The sequence below is a fragment of the Lepidochelys kempii genome, chromosome 9, assembly GCF_965140285.1.
Source record: "Lepidochelys kempii isolate rLepKem1 chromosome 9, rLepKem1.hap1, whole genome shotgun sequence".
NCBI classification, from domain to species: domain Eukaryota; kingdom Metazoa; phylum Chordata; order Testudines; family Cheloniidae; genus Lepidochelys; species Lepidochelys kempii.
In genome coordinates, this window is record NC_136388.1 from 23,670,038 (window position 1) to 23,688,962 (window position 18,925).

The 18,925-nt window shown below is 41.9% G+C and overlaps 1 protein-coding gene across 3 annotated transcripts in view; it reads right to left on the reverse strand.

Moving 5' to 3' along the window:
* RSRC1 (arginine and serine rich coiled-coil 1) overlaps positions 1-18,925 on the reverse strand; it is a 366,646-nt gene that overhangs the window by 287,155 nt on the left and 60,566 nt on the right. For all 3 annotated transcript variants that reach the window (XM_073359563.1, XM_073359564.1, XM_073359565.1), the window contains exon 4: positions 7,758-7,934. In XM_073359563.1, the coding sequence (XP_073215664.1) occupies positions 7,758-7,934 (177 nt within the window). The remainder of the gene's footprint in view (positions 1-7,757; positions 7,935-18,925) is intronic.

Consider the following 18,925-nt stretch of genomic DNA (forward strand, 5'->3'; position numbering starts at 1 on the left):
TTTTTGTCTATTAATATACTATTATTAATATTACAGTACATTGTAGCCATGTCGTCTTTTGGAATTTGCATTGCTCTACATTTTATGTGAGCTAGGAATAATTTCAAGGCATGATAAGCCACTCCTAATTCAAGAATATTTGTCTTATATTGTTTCCACCAACCAGTCACACAGATAAAAATAAATGTGCATTTCTACGTGTACAGCTACCAATACCAGATCTCCCACAAACTTGATCGGACTAGAGGAAAGAACTTTATTCCGAGACATCACCTCATATACTCCCAGGTGGGAAGGAGTCAAGGTAATGCTTCTCCAGAACAACTGGCGAGAAAGCATGAGTGCCCTTCAAAAGTGTTGTCTTCCTTCAGAAACTGCAGGTGTTGCTATAACAGCAGATGAAATTGTTACCTCCTTAGATAACCCCCTCCTTGGGTTCCTTGGTTCAAAAGGTCCAAGCCTTCCAAGAGTAAATCCTCAGCTCAGATACCTCAACTAGAACTGCCTGCATAGGACGACTAAAGTAGTGCTGACCCTTGCTTCAAGTTTGGAGGGATTGTACAATACTCTCAAGTAATGACAGCAGATACTTTGGACTTCTTGATCAAAGTCTTTGTTTCCATTTTAAAATCTTCAGTGAGGGTGGTGAGATGGGGGGGGGAGTTGGTGGTGCAGTTTTAGGCTTCACCTACAAAACAGGTTGCACCCACTTTACACACCACTAAAAATAGATTGTGCAGATGTTCCAAATATGACCTGGGTTCCTTGGGTTTGGCTCTTGTTCACTGAGGACCAAATATACCCATGGCCTTCAATGGGGTCCTCATGCTTAGCTTCCCCTCAGTAAGGCTTGTCTGCCCCACCAGATCCTGTAGAGCTTGGATCACCTTTTTGGGAGCTCAGATGCCTCGACTCTGCAAGGCTTTTCGGGTTTGTCTCCCCCTTAACTCTGGGTGGAGAAAGTGGTGGCATTCTTGCAAGCCTATTCACTCATGGCGCCAAAATGAACTCTAATACATAGTAGAGTGAGCAGATCATCTTAATAGGACCCTACCTCTCCTTCCTTGTATTCTTTGATGAACTGTAAAATAGTTAATACTTTAAAAAGTCATCACTGAGTATTCAAGTTAATAGTACTCATTGAGATGAATGGGGAAGTTCACATCTGCAAGACACAGCTTCCGATTCTGCAAAGGGGTAGACCTCACAGTATTGGTCACATAGTTCACATTTCAAGTCTTCAAATTGCGAATCTGAAGACTGCAGATTTGATACCAAAGACTCTCACAGTTTCTGATACCAAAGACTCTCACAGTTGCACTGCTATCCCTCATAAACTAAAATTATCCACAAACCACAATTGTTGCTTAAACTTTTCCAAAATTTCTATTTTTCTACTGATCAGACAATTCGTTTCTTAAAAACCCAGATAAAGATCTGGGTTGAAATCCATTGTTCCACTGACATTGATGGAGCAATGACAATTTTCACCAGCTGAGGATGTGCCCCATGTACTTCATAATTCCAGCTTAAAACAAAATAAAAAAAAGTTTTCATTAGAAGCTTTTACACCGTCTTCAAGTGATACAATTTTTAGACCAATTATGAACTCAGTTACACCAATATAAATTTACACTAACTTCACTGCCTTCGTTGGAGTTTATTCCAAATTTACACTGGTATAAACTGAAAGCTATGTCTGGTCCTTGGTCTTCAAGTATAATACATAAGACTTCTGTTTCAACTATGGAGGTCACAGGGCTGCTGGTCCACTGTAAGAGCTCCTAGAGGCATACCTACACTGACTTCACTTTTGGTCCTTGTGTAGACAATATAATATATTATTATATATAATTATGTTATATATAATAATCGGCTTTGGCGTGTGGGATCTGCAACTTACATTGGAATCCTTCTGTGCACCTCCCATCAGGTCCCTTCCACTCTTCCCTCGAATCAATAGAAGGTTTTTTTTATTTATTAAAAAAAATTGAAAATTCTAAATAAGCTGAAACAAACACCACCACCACCACCGTTATTTATAGCAGAGTATGCCAGCAAAAAGGAAAATAGATAACATCTTCCAGCAACTGATGCCAAAGAACAGATATACCTAAGATAAAACTCCTAATGCCATTACCCACTCATAACAGATATTACCTAACAAACAGCAACAAAGTCATAGAAGGTCTGTTACCACCATCTTATGATGGACAACACTGACAAGCATCTGCAAAACCACCAATAGACAAAAACTTCTGTATTAGTGCTCACCACAGAAACCTCTGACAAGAGAGGACAAAACTGTAATGGAGTTTCAATACTGCTATAGGGAAAACAAATAGGAATGCCAGAGGACAAAGCACTGCTATTGTCTCATAAGACAATGTTAAAGGCAAAAAGCCATCTCCTCTCTCCTACTGGAAGTTCAATCTATCAGCATGGGATGATGAGTTGAAAGCCTTGGCCAACAAATCCCTTTGTTTTTCATACTCACCACCACCACCAAAAAAAAAACAAAAAAACCCACCCAGCACAGAAAAAGAAAAGATGAAAATATGGAAGGCCTCAAGAAGATCCATCATCCAATAACAAAGCTATTGAATATCTCATTTTCCTGGAGCACACTGGGATCAGAGGGACATACAACATTTTATTTTTAGACGTATGCATTTTTAGCTCTGCTTTTAGGTATGCTCTTAAGGATCAGAATCAGAAATTTTACTAAATTCTCTACTCACAAGGTCCATAACAGTCCATGGATAAATAATCATTCAGCTAAAATCTTTTTCCAAGGAGTAGCCGTCTTATATTAAACTATTTCTTAAGCTACTATACTTCTCAATTAGATTTAACTCATGAAACAGATGGAGTAATTTTCTACAGATCTCCGCATTAAACAGCCATTGTGTCATGCAAATAGCTTTGTAGTATATCCTTTCCTTGTTCATTTAAGTATGCTGGTTTGCAAAGCCATTACTAAACAATATTAACATGTTGCTCATAGCAATCTAAGTCTTCAAAATGACAAATAGCTGGAAAAGGCAAACGCTTCTCAGATCCATATTCCCTGTATAGATATTCTTTGATCACTGTTTGATTAAACTGACAAACCTATCCTTCTTAAAAAGGTATATGAAGGATGAATTACAAGAGCATCTTGGGTAAATTTCATTTTGTAGTCTATTGATACTTTTAAGTATTGTTACACGGTATGAAATCTGTGTTACAAAGACCACCAGACAGTACATGATCTCTGAGAAAAATGGACAAATGTCACGAACTGTTTCTATTCATTAGCATACATAGTATAAAATATTACAATGATCAGGAAAAAGAGAAGTCACAAAGATGATAATTTCTTTTCAGATTAGCATAACTATGTGGTTTAACACGTAAGTCAAAATGTAGAGGAAGACGGGTTGATAAAGTATTTGCTTCCAGAAAATTTTAGGCACTTGGGACTACTTCCTCCAAAGTCACCTTATATTTGATCCTTATTATAGTCTATAAAGTTAGGAGGTATTTTAATAAAACCACATTAATACAGTCCAAAGTGCTTTATAATGTTCTTGCTACAAGGAGTCCAGGAACCATTACGTGCTCAGTGATGGGTCATGCACAGCTTGAGACACAAGAACCTATTGCAATGAAAGAGAGAATGCTAGCCAGAAGACTAAAGCTAGCCCTCAAGTTTTCCAGAAGCATCATGATATCTTTAACTTGCAGCTGGACAGGAACCAGAAACAGGCAGAAGACATCTCAATTTAATGACTCACTGGAAGGAGAGCAAGCACCTCTAAAACCTTGTCTACATGATGAAAATTACTGATTGCTAACAATGGAGGTCAGCAACAGGAGCAGATAAACTGATGCTGCACTTTAGTTAACTACAAGTGTAGCCAAGGACAGAGTATTTCAGCAATCTAAGTACATTAGTGCAAAGAAAAAATATATATGAATAGCTAACCCAGTATTTTACACAGTCAATAGATACTTCACACATGTTTTGAGCATAATCACAAAGCACCTTGAGTAAATTTCTGGCATGTTCAAAACCCTAGAAGTAAGGAGGAAATTGTGAAATACATATATGAATATGAGAGGAGATCATGTGCACAACCAAAGATGCTACATTCCAAATTTCCATTTAACCTTTCAGGAAAAGTCTAGAACCAATAGATAACTTATGGAACACATTCAATACATGATCAGTTTCCTTCACCTTGAAGACAGATACAAGAAAAATATGCTCAATACAGCTAGGTAGGTCAGATTAGGGGTTCCATTAAGCTTGTTTAAACAGAGACACAAATTAAAGTTTGGGAGTACAAAGCAGGGACAATAAGAGCAGGTCTACACTATGGATTTAAGTCGACCTAAGTTATGTAACTCCAGCTACATGAACAACACAGCTGGAATCAACATACCTTAGGTCGACTTATTGCGCTGTCTACACTGCCCTGGGTCGATGGAAGAAATTCTCCCGTGGACTTACTTTACGCTTCTTGTTCCGGTGGAGTACCGGAGTCAACGGGAGAGTGATCGGCGGTTGATTTAGAGGGTCTTCACTAGACGCCACAGCGTCAATCCACCAGTAAGTGGACACAAGCCCTAAGAAACTGCCATCCCTTGAAACCTACAAAATCCTGATTGATAGGTCTTGATTATTTAAAGCAAAAATAAATTTGATTTTGTAAATCGTTTTGGGCATTTCATTGACCCAGCCAGGGGTAGTACTGATAATATAGTTATACCACAAGTCATGGATGAAACTGAGAAGGCAAGTATCTGAAGATATAAAATGTGAGTAAAACAATAATGAAAATGTCCTACAACAGAGAACTGTATTTCCTTCTCTTCATCAGTTTTCCCTCTCTATTTTCCTCCTTAAACTGTCATCATTTTTAAATGTTAGAAAATTATCCTATTGAGTAGCTCGTTTGTTTTACTTGATGAATATATGTGTATGTGTATGCAAAGCTAGCCAAAATGAAGGACTTTTCCAAACAATGGAAAAGTAAATAGTTATTTCATTTATACAAGTAGATTATGGCCAGGCACCAGAATTTTTAAATACTGTGCTTTTAGGAAAGCAAGTCAATCTGTTCAATACTTTTATTTTCTTAAACATACCCAAACTCACACTATAAACATGTTAGTAGTTACGCAAGCGAAATAAAAACTGTAAAATTATAAACACTATCAAATGTATTTACATAAGAGATCAAATGTAAGATCGAGGAGGGGTCACATATCTTCTGCAAGGATACTCAGACACATCTAATATATGCAATAGACTCCAGTGGAATACTTGCATGCATTTCCTTAATCTACTAGTTGCATCCAGCTCTAAAAAAGAATTATACATTTGTTTACATTTTTTGGAATGATTACAACCTGTTCTAAAAATTCAGTAATTTCATCCTTAATATTTGATATATAGCAGGTTACTTTAACAATAAACTTCAATAATTCATTAATAATCCACATTTAATTCTGCATCCTACCCATATGACCAATCGAAAAAAACTATGTACATTGGAAGCACTGATATTGATGTAGTTTTAGCCATTCTACTTACCTCTTCTTTCATTAATTTCCAAATCTGTATTCTAATAGCATCCAAATCAAGGGTTCTCAATTTTTTCTATAATCCGGGCCAATCTGACTCAACAAATTGCCTTGGGACAACCTCTCTTGCAATTCACAACCACATAACACAGAAGTAGACAGAAGAAACAAGCTGAACTATCATTGGGGGTGGGGGAAAGGTAATATTTCCTTTTTGAAGGTATCTCACTTACTGATCATGCCTCCTTCACAAAGTTAAATAAAAAGACAATATAGGCAGTTTAGTTATCTAATGTCTGTAAAAGATAAATTTTCATGTCTTTCCCACTAAAACGTCATGCCAAACACAACAGCTTAGGATGATTGGACCATTTGTTATGGCTTCTATTTTATTTAAATAGATAAAACACCATATAAACCATATTACAATATTCTTACCCCTCTAACCCAATGTCATCACACGTCCCCATAACCAAAACTACAACTGAAGCTCAGCAGCCCATATTACTCTAATGGAACTCAAGCTTCAATACTGCCACCCTCATAAATTGGTCTCGCATTGTGTCTGGGCTGGCCCTTGGTGGTCAGAGAGAGAACAACGGGAAGACAACTTCCTTGATCCCTTGCAGTCCAAAAATTTGTCCATAAAGTGGGTGAGGATGAGCTGATGATCCCACACCTTTGCTGTGGGTAGCTGTTATAGAGACTATATAAACTGGCCTCCTCATTCGCCAATAGCACTGATGACCATAACTACTGATGGCCAAAGGACAAGAAGTGGTTGCAATAGTGTCACCCCAGCTTGCTGCCCTGATTGACAGTCCCAGGATTACAAGAACAGACATAGGCAAAAGAGGTAGGGCTTCCAACCCCCAACCCAAGCCCAACTTTCTTATGAACACCTTTGTCCATTTACTCCCAAACTTTCCTTCTGGCAAAGGAATACAAGAAATTTCAGGTTGATAGGTTCAGTTTTGGCAAAATGCTTGTGACAAGAAAATCTGGACTCCCAACACCCAATTCTATCTTTATGTATGTAATTGGAGAGGGATTTAAATAGCTCCTCACCTCAATGGGATAGAATAAATGGGATGTTTGGAAACAGCGCGAGCTAGATTTTTACTCATTTTTATTAGAAAAAAATTACACAATTATATTTGATTGTAGTTTTATTGTCTTGAACAATGTTGACCATTCTCCCCAAAACTTTGCCACTTAAAATAATTTTCATTGTGGATTTTTCAGGCCAAAAGTTTATAAGTGGAATACCAAAATTTGACTTTTGATATCCTAGTTAGCAAGGAAAAGAGCAATAAGCTTCCATATGAATTACTGCAAAATTGACAAAAGTTATTTTGTTAAAGAATTTTATGCAGATCTAAACCTTAGATTGATGGACTCAGTTGTCCTACTGAAGTTCAACATTTCATTTAAAGGACCCACTTCCCAGAAATCAATAGTCTGTGTACTGCTCACCTCTTTGCAGTGACAATCTTGTCCTCTTCAGTGCCACCTAAATTATTCTTACACATGCTTGTATAAGCACTTACCAAATCATGCTATGCAGAAATAACCAGGCTGGTTATTATTATATTTCTATATAATAATATATTACAAATATCTGAACTGCAGCCTCAGAATAAACATCAGACAAAAGCAAGTTATTTAATTATTTTCCCAAAACTAACCAAATTTGGGAAGGGAGCAACTCGTTATCTAGACAAAACAATACAATGAGTTCCAGCAGAGTTAATGAGCTAAGTAGCAGCACTTCAAAGTTAGCTCAAGTGTTTGTCTTCTCCCCTTACTTATCAAACGTAATACCTACTTATTGGGAAGTATAAGTGATTACAAACAGAGGGTTATGGTAGATAAGATCTCTGCTCCAACTTTACAGCCCTTTCTTTTATATATTTATTTAAAATAGCAAAATTAACTTCTAATCTACACTGATTTCTCAAGTTCCTGCAGATCTATGGAGAGAAAAGTGAAAGATTACTAAATTAAGGTGTTGACCATATCTTATGAGAGCCACATGGTTCGAGGATTTAAAAAGGAAAAGCACACTTCACTTAGTACAAATGTTGCCTAGCAAGTTGATGGCCACATAAGTAAAAAGTAATACTGATTATGTTTTCATTCACCATAGTAATGAATTTATTTTGATTTGTCATTACACTTACCCACGCTTGGTGGTATACAACTCCTTCTCTTTCCCTCTGCTCCTCTCCTTCTCTTTTATTTTTTCTTTATCTCTGCCTTTACGCCGTTCTCTTTCACGAGATCTGCTATGAGTTCTTCTATGACTAGATCTTTCACTGCTTCGACTATAGGAACGTTGATGAGGTCTTGATCGTGACCTATGCAAAACATACAGTATTCAAACTTAGAAATGATAATTCAATTAACACTGCACATCAAATTTCTCATATACAGTCCAGGTGTTCTGTCCATAATCTTCTCCCAATTAAAATAAAAAAAAACATGCCTGACAATGCAAGTGAGAAATTAAAAAGGAATCAATTGTTGACAAAGTATGATTCTGTACTGAAAATGACTGTTAAAACATGAGACCATCTTACTCAACATACCTGCTCCATAATATTAAACAATGCAAGGTCAATACAGTGCTCAAAAATTAGCTGAATTGTATTCCTTCTTGTACATCCAAATGATTTCCTACATTCCAATCTGTTGCACCTGTGCAAACCCACTGATGTTAAAAAGGTTGCACACATGTCACAGAGTTTAATTTGTTAATAAAGGGCAGCCTTTACTACTGGTGATGATGTCCCAGAACAACAAAGCCATTTTTGTGTCTTGTGTCTGAGAGCCCAGGCTGAGCACAGAGGGATGACAGTTATGGGGGATGACAGAATAAATTTTTTAGAGTAGAACTACACTTTAAAGAAAAGCCTGCAAACGTAGGCCCCAGTCTGACCAGTGACTCCACACCAGGGTACTTGTATAGTCTCTTGCAGGTTCAGCGTCTTAGGGCTTGGCTACACTTACATTTTATAGGGCTGTAACTCGCTGGCTCAGGGGTGTGAAAAATCACCCCCCTGCGCGCAGCAAGTTAGAGCACTTTAAAGCGCTAATGTAGACAGGCTCACACTAAGTTTGTAACAATAACTGAAAAAACAATTTAAATAATTTTGACAATAAAGGTTTTCTTTACAAAAGCTATTGTTTCTTCATTTACTATGCCTCTTGTAACTCATTAAGTTCTGTGATTGTTACCGTTTTAGTTTTACAGTTCCAGTGAAAGAGCCACACACATTGTCTGACTGATACAGCTTGTGTTCCCCGATCCCACACGTGGGTGAGGCAAGCACATGACTAATAACAGGATGTTTACAATGAAGACAACAGTAAAAATGTGTCACCTCCATGGAAATCATCTCCTCAGGAAGGTAGTACTACAACACAATTGCCACATGGAATTGTTGAAAGTTCTTTGCAGAAATTCTACTTTTCATCTTGATTACACACTAAGTATGTTGTGGGATAATTTCATTGGATATTTGCACAGTACATAAATGGGGCACTAAATACACAAACTACTGAGAGATACCTAATCAATCACCTATGTGTACCGATTACCACCAGTGCTATAATGCATATATAAATTAAAACACAGCTCCAGAAAAATGGGAGGGTACAAGTGAAAGATCTCCTAACCCACAGAAACAGGAAAGATTGAACACAAGTAAAGTGAGAGGCTGAGGAAAATAGGAGACAAACTGTGGAGCAAGTCTAACCTTAAAGTTTCATTACATTTTAGAGTATTTGTGACACATGTTCTGAAAATCATATTTGTATTTAGAATAAATATGATGCCTCTAATGGTGGAGAACTTTGGACTACTGAAGAAGTTTGGTTTTCCAGAATTAGCTTTCTCCTTCACAATCCAACAGCAAAACTATCATCATGTATTTATGAATTCACAACAGATGAACCCCAATGTAGCAAGTCTTTTTTTTTTTTTACTTGCGCTAAAAGAGGTAGTGGAACAACCAAGAGAGGCAGAGTTGCTATCTGCTTTTCATTCCCTTCTAGAGTTAGGCAGAGGGGGCCACGCAGAGCACTTTGTTTTACAGGTACCAAGATCTCCCATGAATCCTCCATAAAGATTTCAATGACACTGTCACGGAGGTACTCTGCAATCCTCTGCTGACAGTTTCTGGGGAGGGCTGCCTTATTTCTTCAGCCACTATAGGACACTTTCTCACACCACTGAGTGATTACTTCAGAAGGCACCATAGCAGTACATAAGCTAGCATTATACGGACCCGGGCAGCATCGGGATGCCAGCAGGAGCTCTGCTCTCTCTGCCTCTGTTAAGCTCAGGAGTGAAATGTCAGCTAAAATCACCACTGCCTGTGGAAAATGGTGCCATTATTCAGTTCCATTGCCCTATACAACTATATTCATGCCAGAAAACTATTCCCTCTTAATTTCCCCAACCACCCTGAGGACCACAGTCACCATGGCTGATCAATGAATCCCAAGCTCATCAATCCCAAGCAGAAATGAGAACGTAGAAGCAATTGGGGAGCAAGGGGAATGAGTTCAGCTTCTTAAGTTTAAATTTCCGTCACAATTACCCTCACGATAGTACAGCTTTTGTCACTGTGGCCTTCAGGGTCTCCCCCTCCACACCTGCAGAACAACTGAGATAGATAAGGAGAAAGAAAACATGTATATGACATGTTCCAGAAGATCCTGCAAGCCAGTGCTGCATCAGAGAATGAGTGCAGGCCCTGGAAGATCACCCTTACAGACAGCAAGGAGAAGGACAGAGTGGAGAGAGGAAAGGAACAGGAAAAGGAGAGGGATGAGCAGTAGGAGATGCTTGCACTTCTTAGACAGCAAACAGAGATGCTGCACACTCTGGTAGATCTGCAGGTTCAACAAACCCATCTCATCTCTCTCTGCAGCCCACAAAGAACTCAATATTGGGACCTCCTTAAACCTCCCCTCAACATTCCACGGGGCATCCGGGGTCAGTGCACTACCCCTACCACTCCACCCTGGGGAACATTAAAGACAATCACAACTTCACTGACCTGTGAAAGCCACGGTTGGTGTGTGTTCCTGAAATGGAAATTAGCGTTCTTTCCCCTTCATAAGTTCTATTCCATTAATTTATTACGTTTTAAATGGTTTTTAATGCCTGCTTCACATTACAGAATCAAATTCTATTTATTTGGAACAAACTTTATCTTTATTAATTCACAACAACTGCTGTCTGGTGGTGAGCAGGTCTAACACCCACTAATTTCCTGTTACTTCACTTTGTCATAGAACCCATAACATCATTCACAGACCATATTAATAGGTGCATTGACAATGTTATATTCCTAAAAACACAGCAATTACTAAAAGATTCATACCAGGCTGCAAAAAAAAGCAAGGCCAGGTAGAGCACACTACAGCAACACACACTACTCAGGTTCACTATCACAATGACCCTTCAAAGCCCCCCTGAGACGTATAGCTCTGCGTTGAGCTCTTCTAATAGCTCTTGTATCTGGCTGTTTAAATTCAACCGTCAGGCACTCCACCTCCACCCTGGCAGAAACTTCCCCTTTTGCTTGGGGTGAATACACCGAAGAGTTCTGAAGGAACTCAAATGTGAAATTTCAGGACTACTAACTGTTGTCTGTAACCTATGATTTAAATCAGCTTCTGTACCAAACAACTAGAGGATAGCTAATGTGATGCCAATATTTAAAAAGAGCTCCAGAGGTGACCCCAGTATTTACAGGCCGGTAAGCCTGACTTCAGTACCGGGCAAACTGGTTGAAACTATACTAAAGAACAAATCTGTAAGAGACATAGATTAACATAATTTGTTGGGGAAGAGTCAACACGATTTTTGTAAAGGGAAATCATGCCTCACCAGTCTACTAGTATTCTTTGAGAGGGGCAACAAGCATGTGGACAAGGGGGATTCAGTGGATATAGTGTATTTAGATTTTCAGAAAGCCGTTGACAAGGCCCCTCACCAAAGGCTCTTAAGCAAAGTAAGTAGTCATGGGATGAGAAGGAAGGTCCTCTCAGGGATTGGTAATTTGTTAAAAGATAGGAAACAAAGGGTAGGAATAAATAGTCAGTTTTCAGAATGGAGAGATGTAAATAGTGGTGTCTCCCAGGGGTCTGTACTGGGCCCAGTCCTATTCAACATATTCATAAATTATCTGGAAAAAGGGGTAAACAGCGAGGTTGCAAAATTTGTAGATGATACAAAACTACTCAAGACAGTTAAGTCTCAGGCAGACTGCGACGAGCTACAAAAGGATCTCTCAAAACTGGGTGACTGGGCAACAAAATGGCAGATTAAATTCAATGTTGATAAATGCAAAGTAATGCACATTGGAAAACATAATCCCAACTATACATATAAAATGATGGGGTCTACATTAGCTATTACCACTCAAGAAAAAGATCTTGGAGCCATTATGGATAGTACTCTGAAAACATTAACTCAATGTGCAATGGCAGTCAAAAAAGCGAACAGAATGTTGTGAATCAGTAAGAAAGGGATAGATAATAAGACAGAAAATACCATATTGCTGCTATATAAATCTATGATACGACCACATCTTGAATACTGTATGCAGATGTGGTCTCATCTCAAAAAAGATACACTGGACTTGGAAAAGGTCCAAAAAAGAGGACCAAAAATTATTAGGGGCATGGAACGGCTGTCGTATGAGGAGAGATTAATAAGACTGGGACTTTTCAGCTTGGAAAAGAGACAATTAAGGGGGGATAGCATAGAGGTCTATCGAATCATGACTTGTGTGGAGAAAGTAAATAAGGAAGTGTTATTTACTCCTTCACATAATACAAGAACTCGGGGCCATCAAATGAAATTAATTAAGCAGCAGGTTTAAAACAAACAAAAAAAAGTATTTTTTCACACAACACACAGTCAACCTGTGGAACTCCTTGCCAGAGGATGATGTGAAGGCCAAGACTATAACAGGGTTCAAAAAAGAACTAGATAAATTCATGGAGGATAGGTCCATCAATGGCTATTAGCCAGGATGGGCAGGGATGGTGTCCCTAGCCTCTGTTTGCTAGAAGCTGGGAATGGGCGACAGGGGGGTGGATCACCTGACGATTACCTGTTCTGTTCATTCCCTCTGGGGCACCTAGCATTGGCCACTGTTGGAAGACAGGATACTGGACTAGATGGACCTTTGGTCTGACCCAGTATGGCTGTTCTTATCTTCTTATGCTTCACAGATATTATGCAGGACACAGCAAGCAGCTACAATCATTGGGATGTTTTTTCTCATTGAGATCCAATCTTGTAAGTAAACACCACCAAGTCACATTAAAACAGTCATTCTGCACCTGCTGAGCCATTACTTGAAGCGCTTGGTGCTGTCGAGGTAGCCAGCGTACAGCTTCATGAGCCCTGGGAGCAAGGGATAGGCTGGGTCTCTTCTAGCATCACTATTGTCGTTTCAACATTCTCAGTGGTAATCCACCTGTCGGGGAAGAAAGTCCCTGCTTGCAGCTCTCTCAACAGTCCTGTGTTCTTAAAGATTCACGTGTTCTGCACTTCACTGACCAGCCCATACTGATGTCAGTAAAGCATCCCCGGTGATCCACCAGCACCTGCATTACCGTAGAAAAGTAGCCGTTTCTGTTGACATACTCTGTGGTAGGGTGGTCTGGTGCTAAAATAGGGATATGCATACCATCTATCTCCCGACTGCAGTTCAGGAACCCCATTGCTGCAAAACCATCCATTATGTCCTGCACTTTGCTCCAAGTCACAGCCCTGCAAAGCCCTGCATGCTTGGATGACAACGCCTGCCCCTGTAGTGGATTTCCCAACTCGAAATTGATTCTCAACTTAAAGGCAGCAATCTGGCATTGCAAGTTTCCACAGTGCAACTGCAACTCACTTTGCAACCGTCGGAGTGGCTCTCATTTTTGTGTCCCTGCACCAGAAGGCTGGGTTGAATTCAGCACACAGATCCAGCAATGTGGCCTTGCACATCCAGAAGGTCTGCAGCCACTGTTCATCATCCCAAACCTGCAGGCCAATGCAATCCCACCAGTGTTTGTTTCTCAGGTCCAGAACTGGCACACCACCATCTCCAGCTGCTCCATGAATGCCTCCAACAACCCTGAATTGTTTCTATGTCCCACAGCAATTCCTCTAAGGAATCACCACGTTCCCTGTGGCTCCTCTTGCAGCTCTGCAAATACTACAGGATCATGTACCATGTGCTTGCAATGCTCATGACAATAATGCAGAGCTTTAATGCCAATTATGGCAGACAGCAAGGAGGGATATGTGGGTTTGTGGGGATTTTTGAAAACAAGAATTGAAATATTATGGGATGCAGCTGTAATTATGGGATGAAGAACACTGCATTATGGGACGCTGATCCCATGCTCCCAGTCACCTCTGTGCAATTCATTGCGGCCCCATTGGGCATTGCAAACACTTCCCAACATTACCCTGTGCTGGATGGTGATGAGTTGCACACTGAGATACCCACCCTCGGCGTACTACATTCTGTATCGATACAAACACTCCTGGTGAGTATACACAGCACTGATATGAGGAGCCACATGTTCACACACACAAGCAATGTAATAACTGCATTGATTGTATACTGACGTAAATCAGGTCGACATAGTTTTGTAATGTAGACATGACTTATGAAGATAGAATGGATTGCCCACTAGATGAATGGGTTGAGGGCTTGAAAAAATTAGAAAAGGGAGAAGCAAGAGAAGCCAAGTGCCCTGTTAGGAAACAGAAACCAAGGATAAAGAAAGAAAAAAGTATCCCTTAGAGGAATTAATAGTAAGGAGAAAGTAAAGCACTTTAAATAGGAAAGTTAATGAGAATAAAATTAGAAATAAAGTTGATATACTGAGAGAATGGTTATGTAAATGAAGTCAAACAGAAGTAACTAGAAGTAATAAGGAAGAGAAAGGTGTTCAGACTTTCTGGTGACAGGCACAATATAAAACCCTTAGAAAGTTAGAAAGCTAAGGAACTACAGAAGCGTATTTAAAGAAGACAGGAAAAACTGCACATTTTTAAAGTTATAAAGTTAGTTTTATTAAGCTGCCACATGAGGAAAAAACTACCATTTTTTACTGGACATCAGCATCAGCGAGAACTACTAGCATTTCATGTGAGACAGCTGATCTGCATACTTATAGATGTGAGAGATTATTTCTATTATCTGGCCAGGAAAAAAATGTTTTTGTTTTGCTCTATTAATCAAACAACTAATTTGCTGCTCGTCTAATTGCAAATTGTTTTAAAATCAAAAAATCATGGGCTAAAGATATTCACTTTATGTCATGGACGGTGGATAGCCGCCGGCTGGTCCCGCCGCCAGAACCCCAGCGCCCCTCCCCCCCAAGCGCCAGGCAGGCAGCATACCACCCCCACCACCCAAGCACAGGGAAGGCAGCCCCAGTGCCCCCAGACACCCCCCCCAGCGCTGGGCGGCCCCAGCGACCCCAAGTCCAGGCCGCAGGCCAGTCTCAGCCAACCTAGCCCTAACCCCAGCCCTAGCACACTCCCCTGAAGAGTTGCAGCCAGCTTGCCTGGGCTGGGACCAAGGGGGAAGGGCAAGCAGGAGGGGCTTTCTGGGAGGAGCGTGGGCAGGGCTATGCTGGGCTGTTTGGAGAGGCATAGTCTCCCACAGCCTATGATACAAACCAACCATGCTTGATGTCATTTCATCAGATTGCATATGCAAAATATCACCTGACTTGGTGAGTATTTGAATTGTATTCCATACAAAGAACAGCATTTGTTGGGCAGAAAGGGTTTTAAGGGTACAGCTGATAGCATCACCTTTCAGATAAAACAGAAATGAAACCCTGATCACTTCTGGTGATTACAAATGACATTTACAAAAATGAAGGGATTAACCCCAGTGTCTTGGATAAAATAAAATTTGAATAAGTTACACCTGTACTAACTAAAGTTCCAATAAAAACTGGTAGCCTTCCCAAATGACTGAATAGGAGTACATACACTCTGTTCAAAGAGGAAAGTTAACCTTTCTGGGGTTTGGCTTTATTGGTAAATATTCCTACATCTTAAACTTTTGGTACGTAATTTCCTTTTTTCAAAAAGTGGGGGAAACATAAAATACAAAACAACCCCAACCCCATAACACATCAGCTGCAGGATTTGAAGCCTGAATCTTCAGCATTGCCTTCTACCACTTGAGCTATAGCAGTGCTTCTCAAACTATCGTACTGGTGACCCCTTTCACACTGCAAGCCTCTGAGTGCGACCCCTTATAAATTAAAAACACTTGTTTATATATTTAACAACATTATAAATGCTGGAGGCAAAGCGGGGTTTGAAGTGGAGGCTGACCGCTCGCGACCCCCCATGTAATAACCTCACGACTCCCTGAGGGGTCCTGACCTCCAGTTTGAGAACCCCTGAGCTACAGGACTAGCTACATTAGATACTAACTAAAGGCTGTTATCCCAGAGTAGGGAATGGGCTAGTGATTAGGAACATATCGTGAGTTGTGGGAGGGAAAGTGTGGCCAGGGGTTCAGCTCAACTCTGAAAAAATCCCTACAATTACAGCTGGTCTGGCAGCTACCAGGCATCATAGGCATCCACTTCCCTGCTTTCCCCTGGGTGCTCGACCCGTCCTCTGCCCCCAACCCCGCCCCCACCCCCACCCCCATTCCAACCCCTTCCCCAAAGTCCCCTCCCCTCCCTGCCCCTATTCCAACCCCTTCCCCAAATCCCTGCCCCAGCCCCACCTCTACCCCACCTCCTCCCCTGAGCGTGCCACGTTCCCGCTCCTCCTCCTCCCTCTCAGCATGCTGCCAAACAGCTGTTTGGCAGCAGCCAGCCGGGGGGAAGTGCTGGAAGGTAAGCGGAGGAGCGGGGACGCAGTGCATTTGGGGGGCAGGGAGGGGAGGAGAAGGAAGTGGGGAGGGTGAAGGGAGCTTAGCTGCCAGTGGGTGCAGAGCACCCACTAATTTTTCCCCATGGGTGCTTTAGCCCTGGAGCACCCACAGAATCGGTGCCTATGCCAGGCATCCCAGTATAGTATGTGGTACTGATACTGCTTTAGGGGCAGCATCAGCCTAGAGCTCCTTATAATGTTCATGGGCAGTATTTTGGCATGTTGCCAAAATTCAGCTAAGGACTACAAGCAAAAGAAATAGTGTATAATTCAACTAAATCTGGATGGCACTTCATGGGACAAAAAAAAGGCCATATCACTAGTGCCAGGGCTTTGTTCCTGCCAAATGTCAAAGGCCTGCTGCAACAACGGGGGGGACAGAGCCTCCCAAAGAAAGGCTACAAGAATCTCTGACAGTGGAAAGTGTTAGACAACCTAAATATAGGGGGTCACTACTGGTTCCTCCTGTAATAGTATGCTATTGTGTCAGACAAGTGCCTTCAACCTCTTGGGAACTGTACATATCCAGTATAACTTTATAAAACAAAGTGAATTGTTTTTAAAAATGGTTGATTAGTTTCCTACTTTGGTTAAAAGTCCAAAATCCTAAGAAATTAAGCTTTGGAATTCAACAGTATATCTAGTGTGAAACATATGGCAATTTTGTCCAATACCTTTGAGAAACCTTATTGAATTAAGTTTAAGAATCTTTGAGGTCCATTGTATTAAGAGAATAGTTTATATATTACTGTGGGCAGGGATTTTACCTCACCTCGGGAGGGGAGAATGTAACAGATGTAAGACCGGGGGGTTCAAACAAACAGCGTGCCAGACAACAATGGACCAGCGGAAGAAAAAAGGTTTAAGTGGTTTTCCTGGGGAATATCGAGAGGGTGGAGAAGGAAAACGTTCCACCTCCGGTTCTGCAAAAGCCCAGCCTTTTAAAGCTGTGCCATGAGGAGCGGGCAACCATCTGCTGATCACCTGTTACGTAAGGCTAAGATCAAAGGCCCAAACTGTATACGAGAAAGATTGAACTATTCATGGTGGTTCTCTTTCTAAATTGAAGTTCTGAACATGTAACCATGGAGAAATCCCAACTGTGGGTGTTGAAGGACTGACCCACCAGAGCCCAAGACTGGAACTGCGCTGACCTTTTGTAAGCTTTTTAGCACGTGTGTAAGTTCATTTATTGTTTTTAACATATTTTCTCTGTAATGCTTTCACCTCAAGATAGGATGACCATCCATTCTGTTTTTAATGGGACAGGCCCATACTTAAGCCATCTTGCAGGTGTCCCACCCTTTTTTTTTTTTTTTTTTTTAAACAGGCAAATTGTCCCATATTTTCCACTCCCCCTGCTCGTCAGTCAGCCATCAGCACAGCCCCAACCCAATCTTGTTTGCGGCTGGCAGGTAAGTGAGGGCAGGCGGTGGCCACTCAGTGAGAGCATGTGGTGGCCTCAGGCCTGGTGCAGAGGCGGGAAGAGGCAACATCAGGTAGGAAGAGAGGCAGCCCTGTGCGGGGGGAAGGTGTGTTAAGGGTGTTTGTCACCCTCCCCATGTTAAACCTAAAGTAGGGGTTCTCAGTGGGGGTCCGCAAGCCCTTTCAGGGGGACCACTGGGGGCCGATGCTGAAACCCAGAGCCTGAGCCCCAGTGCCCCGATCCCCGCTGCCTGCCGTGGGGCTGAAGCCCTGATTCTCAGCGTTCCCCTCCCCTCGCTGCAGCCAGGAGCTGTGGGGATGAATGCCCAAACCCTGGCAGTCCCCGCGGGACTGAAGGCAGGAGCTGAGGCGCTGAAGCCCCAGTCCCCATTGCCAGCACCGGGGCTAAAGCCGGAAGTGGCAGGGCTGAATCCCAGATCCCCAGTGCTCCCCATGGGGCAGAGGCCCCCGAGCCCATGGGCAGAGTTGGGGGACACCTGGGATGTTGTCCAACCCCCAAACTGGAGTGTAAGTGCAGGGCAGTTCCAGGGGGCAGCTCCAAGCCACCCCCTCCCCCCACACACACACACACCCACCCCTCCTTCTCTCCCTGGCTCCTGGCCTGTTAGGAGGCAGGAAGCCAGAGCCGGGCACTGCAGTTGCTCCTCTGGCTGGTGCCATGGAGCAGGCAGCCATGGTATTCCCTCCTCTCTTACTGCTACTGGTACAGGGGGTTGAAGTTGCTCAACTCCTAGCCCCCTTTTCTCATGCAACCAGTAAGAGCCACAGGGGCTGCAGACCCAGCTCCATGGCTGGCAGAGCCCTCAGGGAACAAGGATTGCAGGGGAGCCCTCCTGGGATACAGCCCCTAGCTACCCCTTCCCTGCACCCTGAGCTACCCCCCTGCCTGCACACAGCCCCCAGCCCAGACCCCCCGAAGCCCTCCCTCTCCTGCTGGACCCTGGAGTTTTTATAGAATGTTGGGAC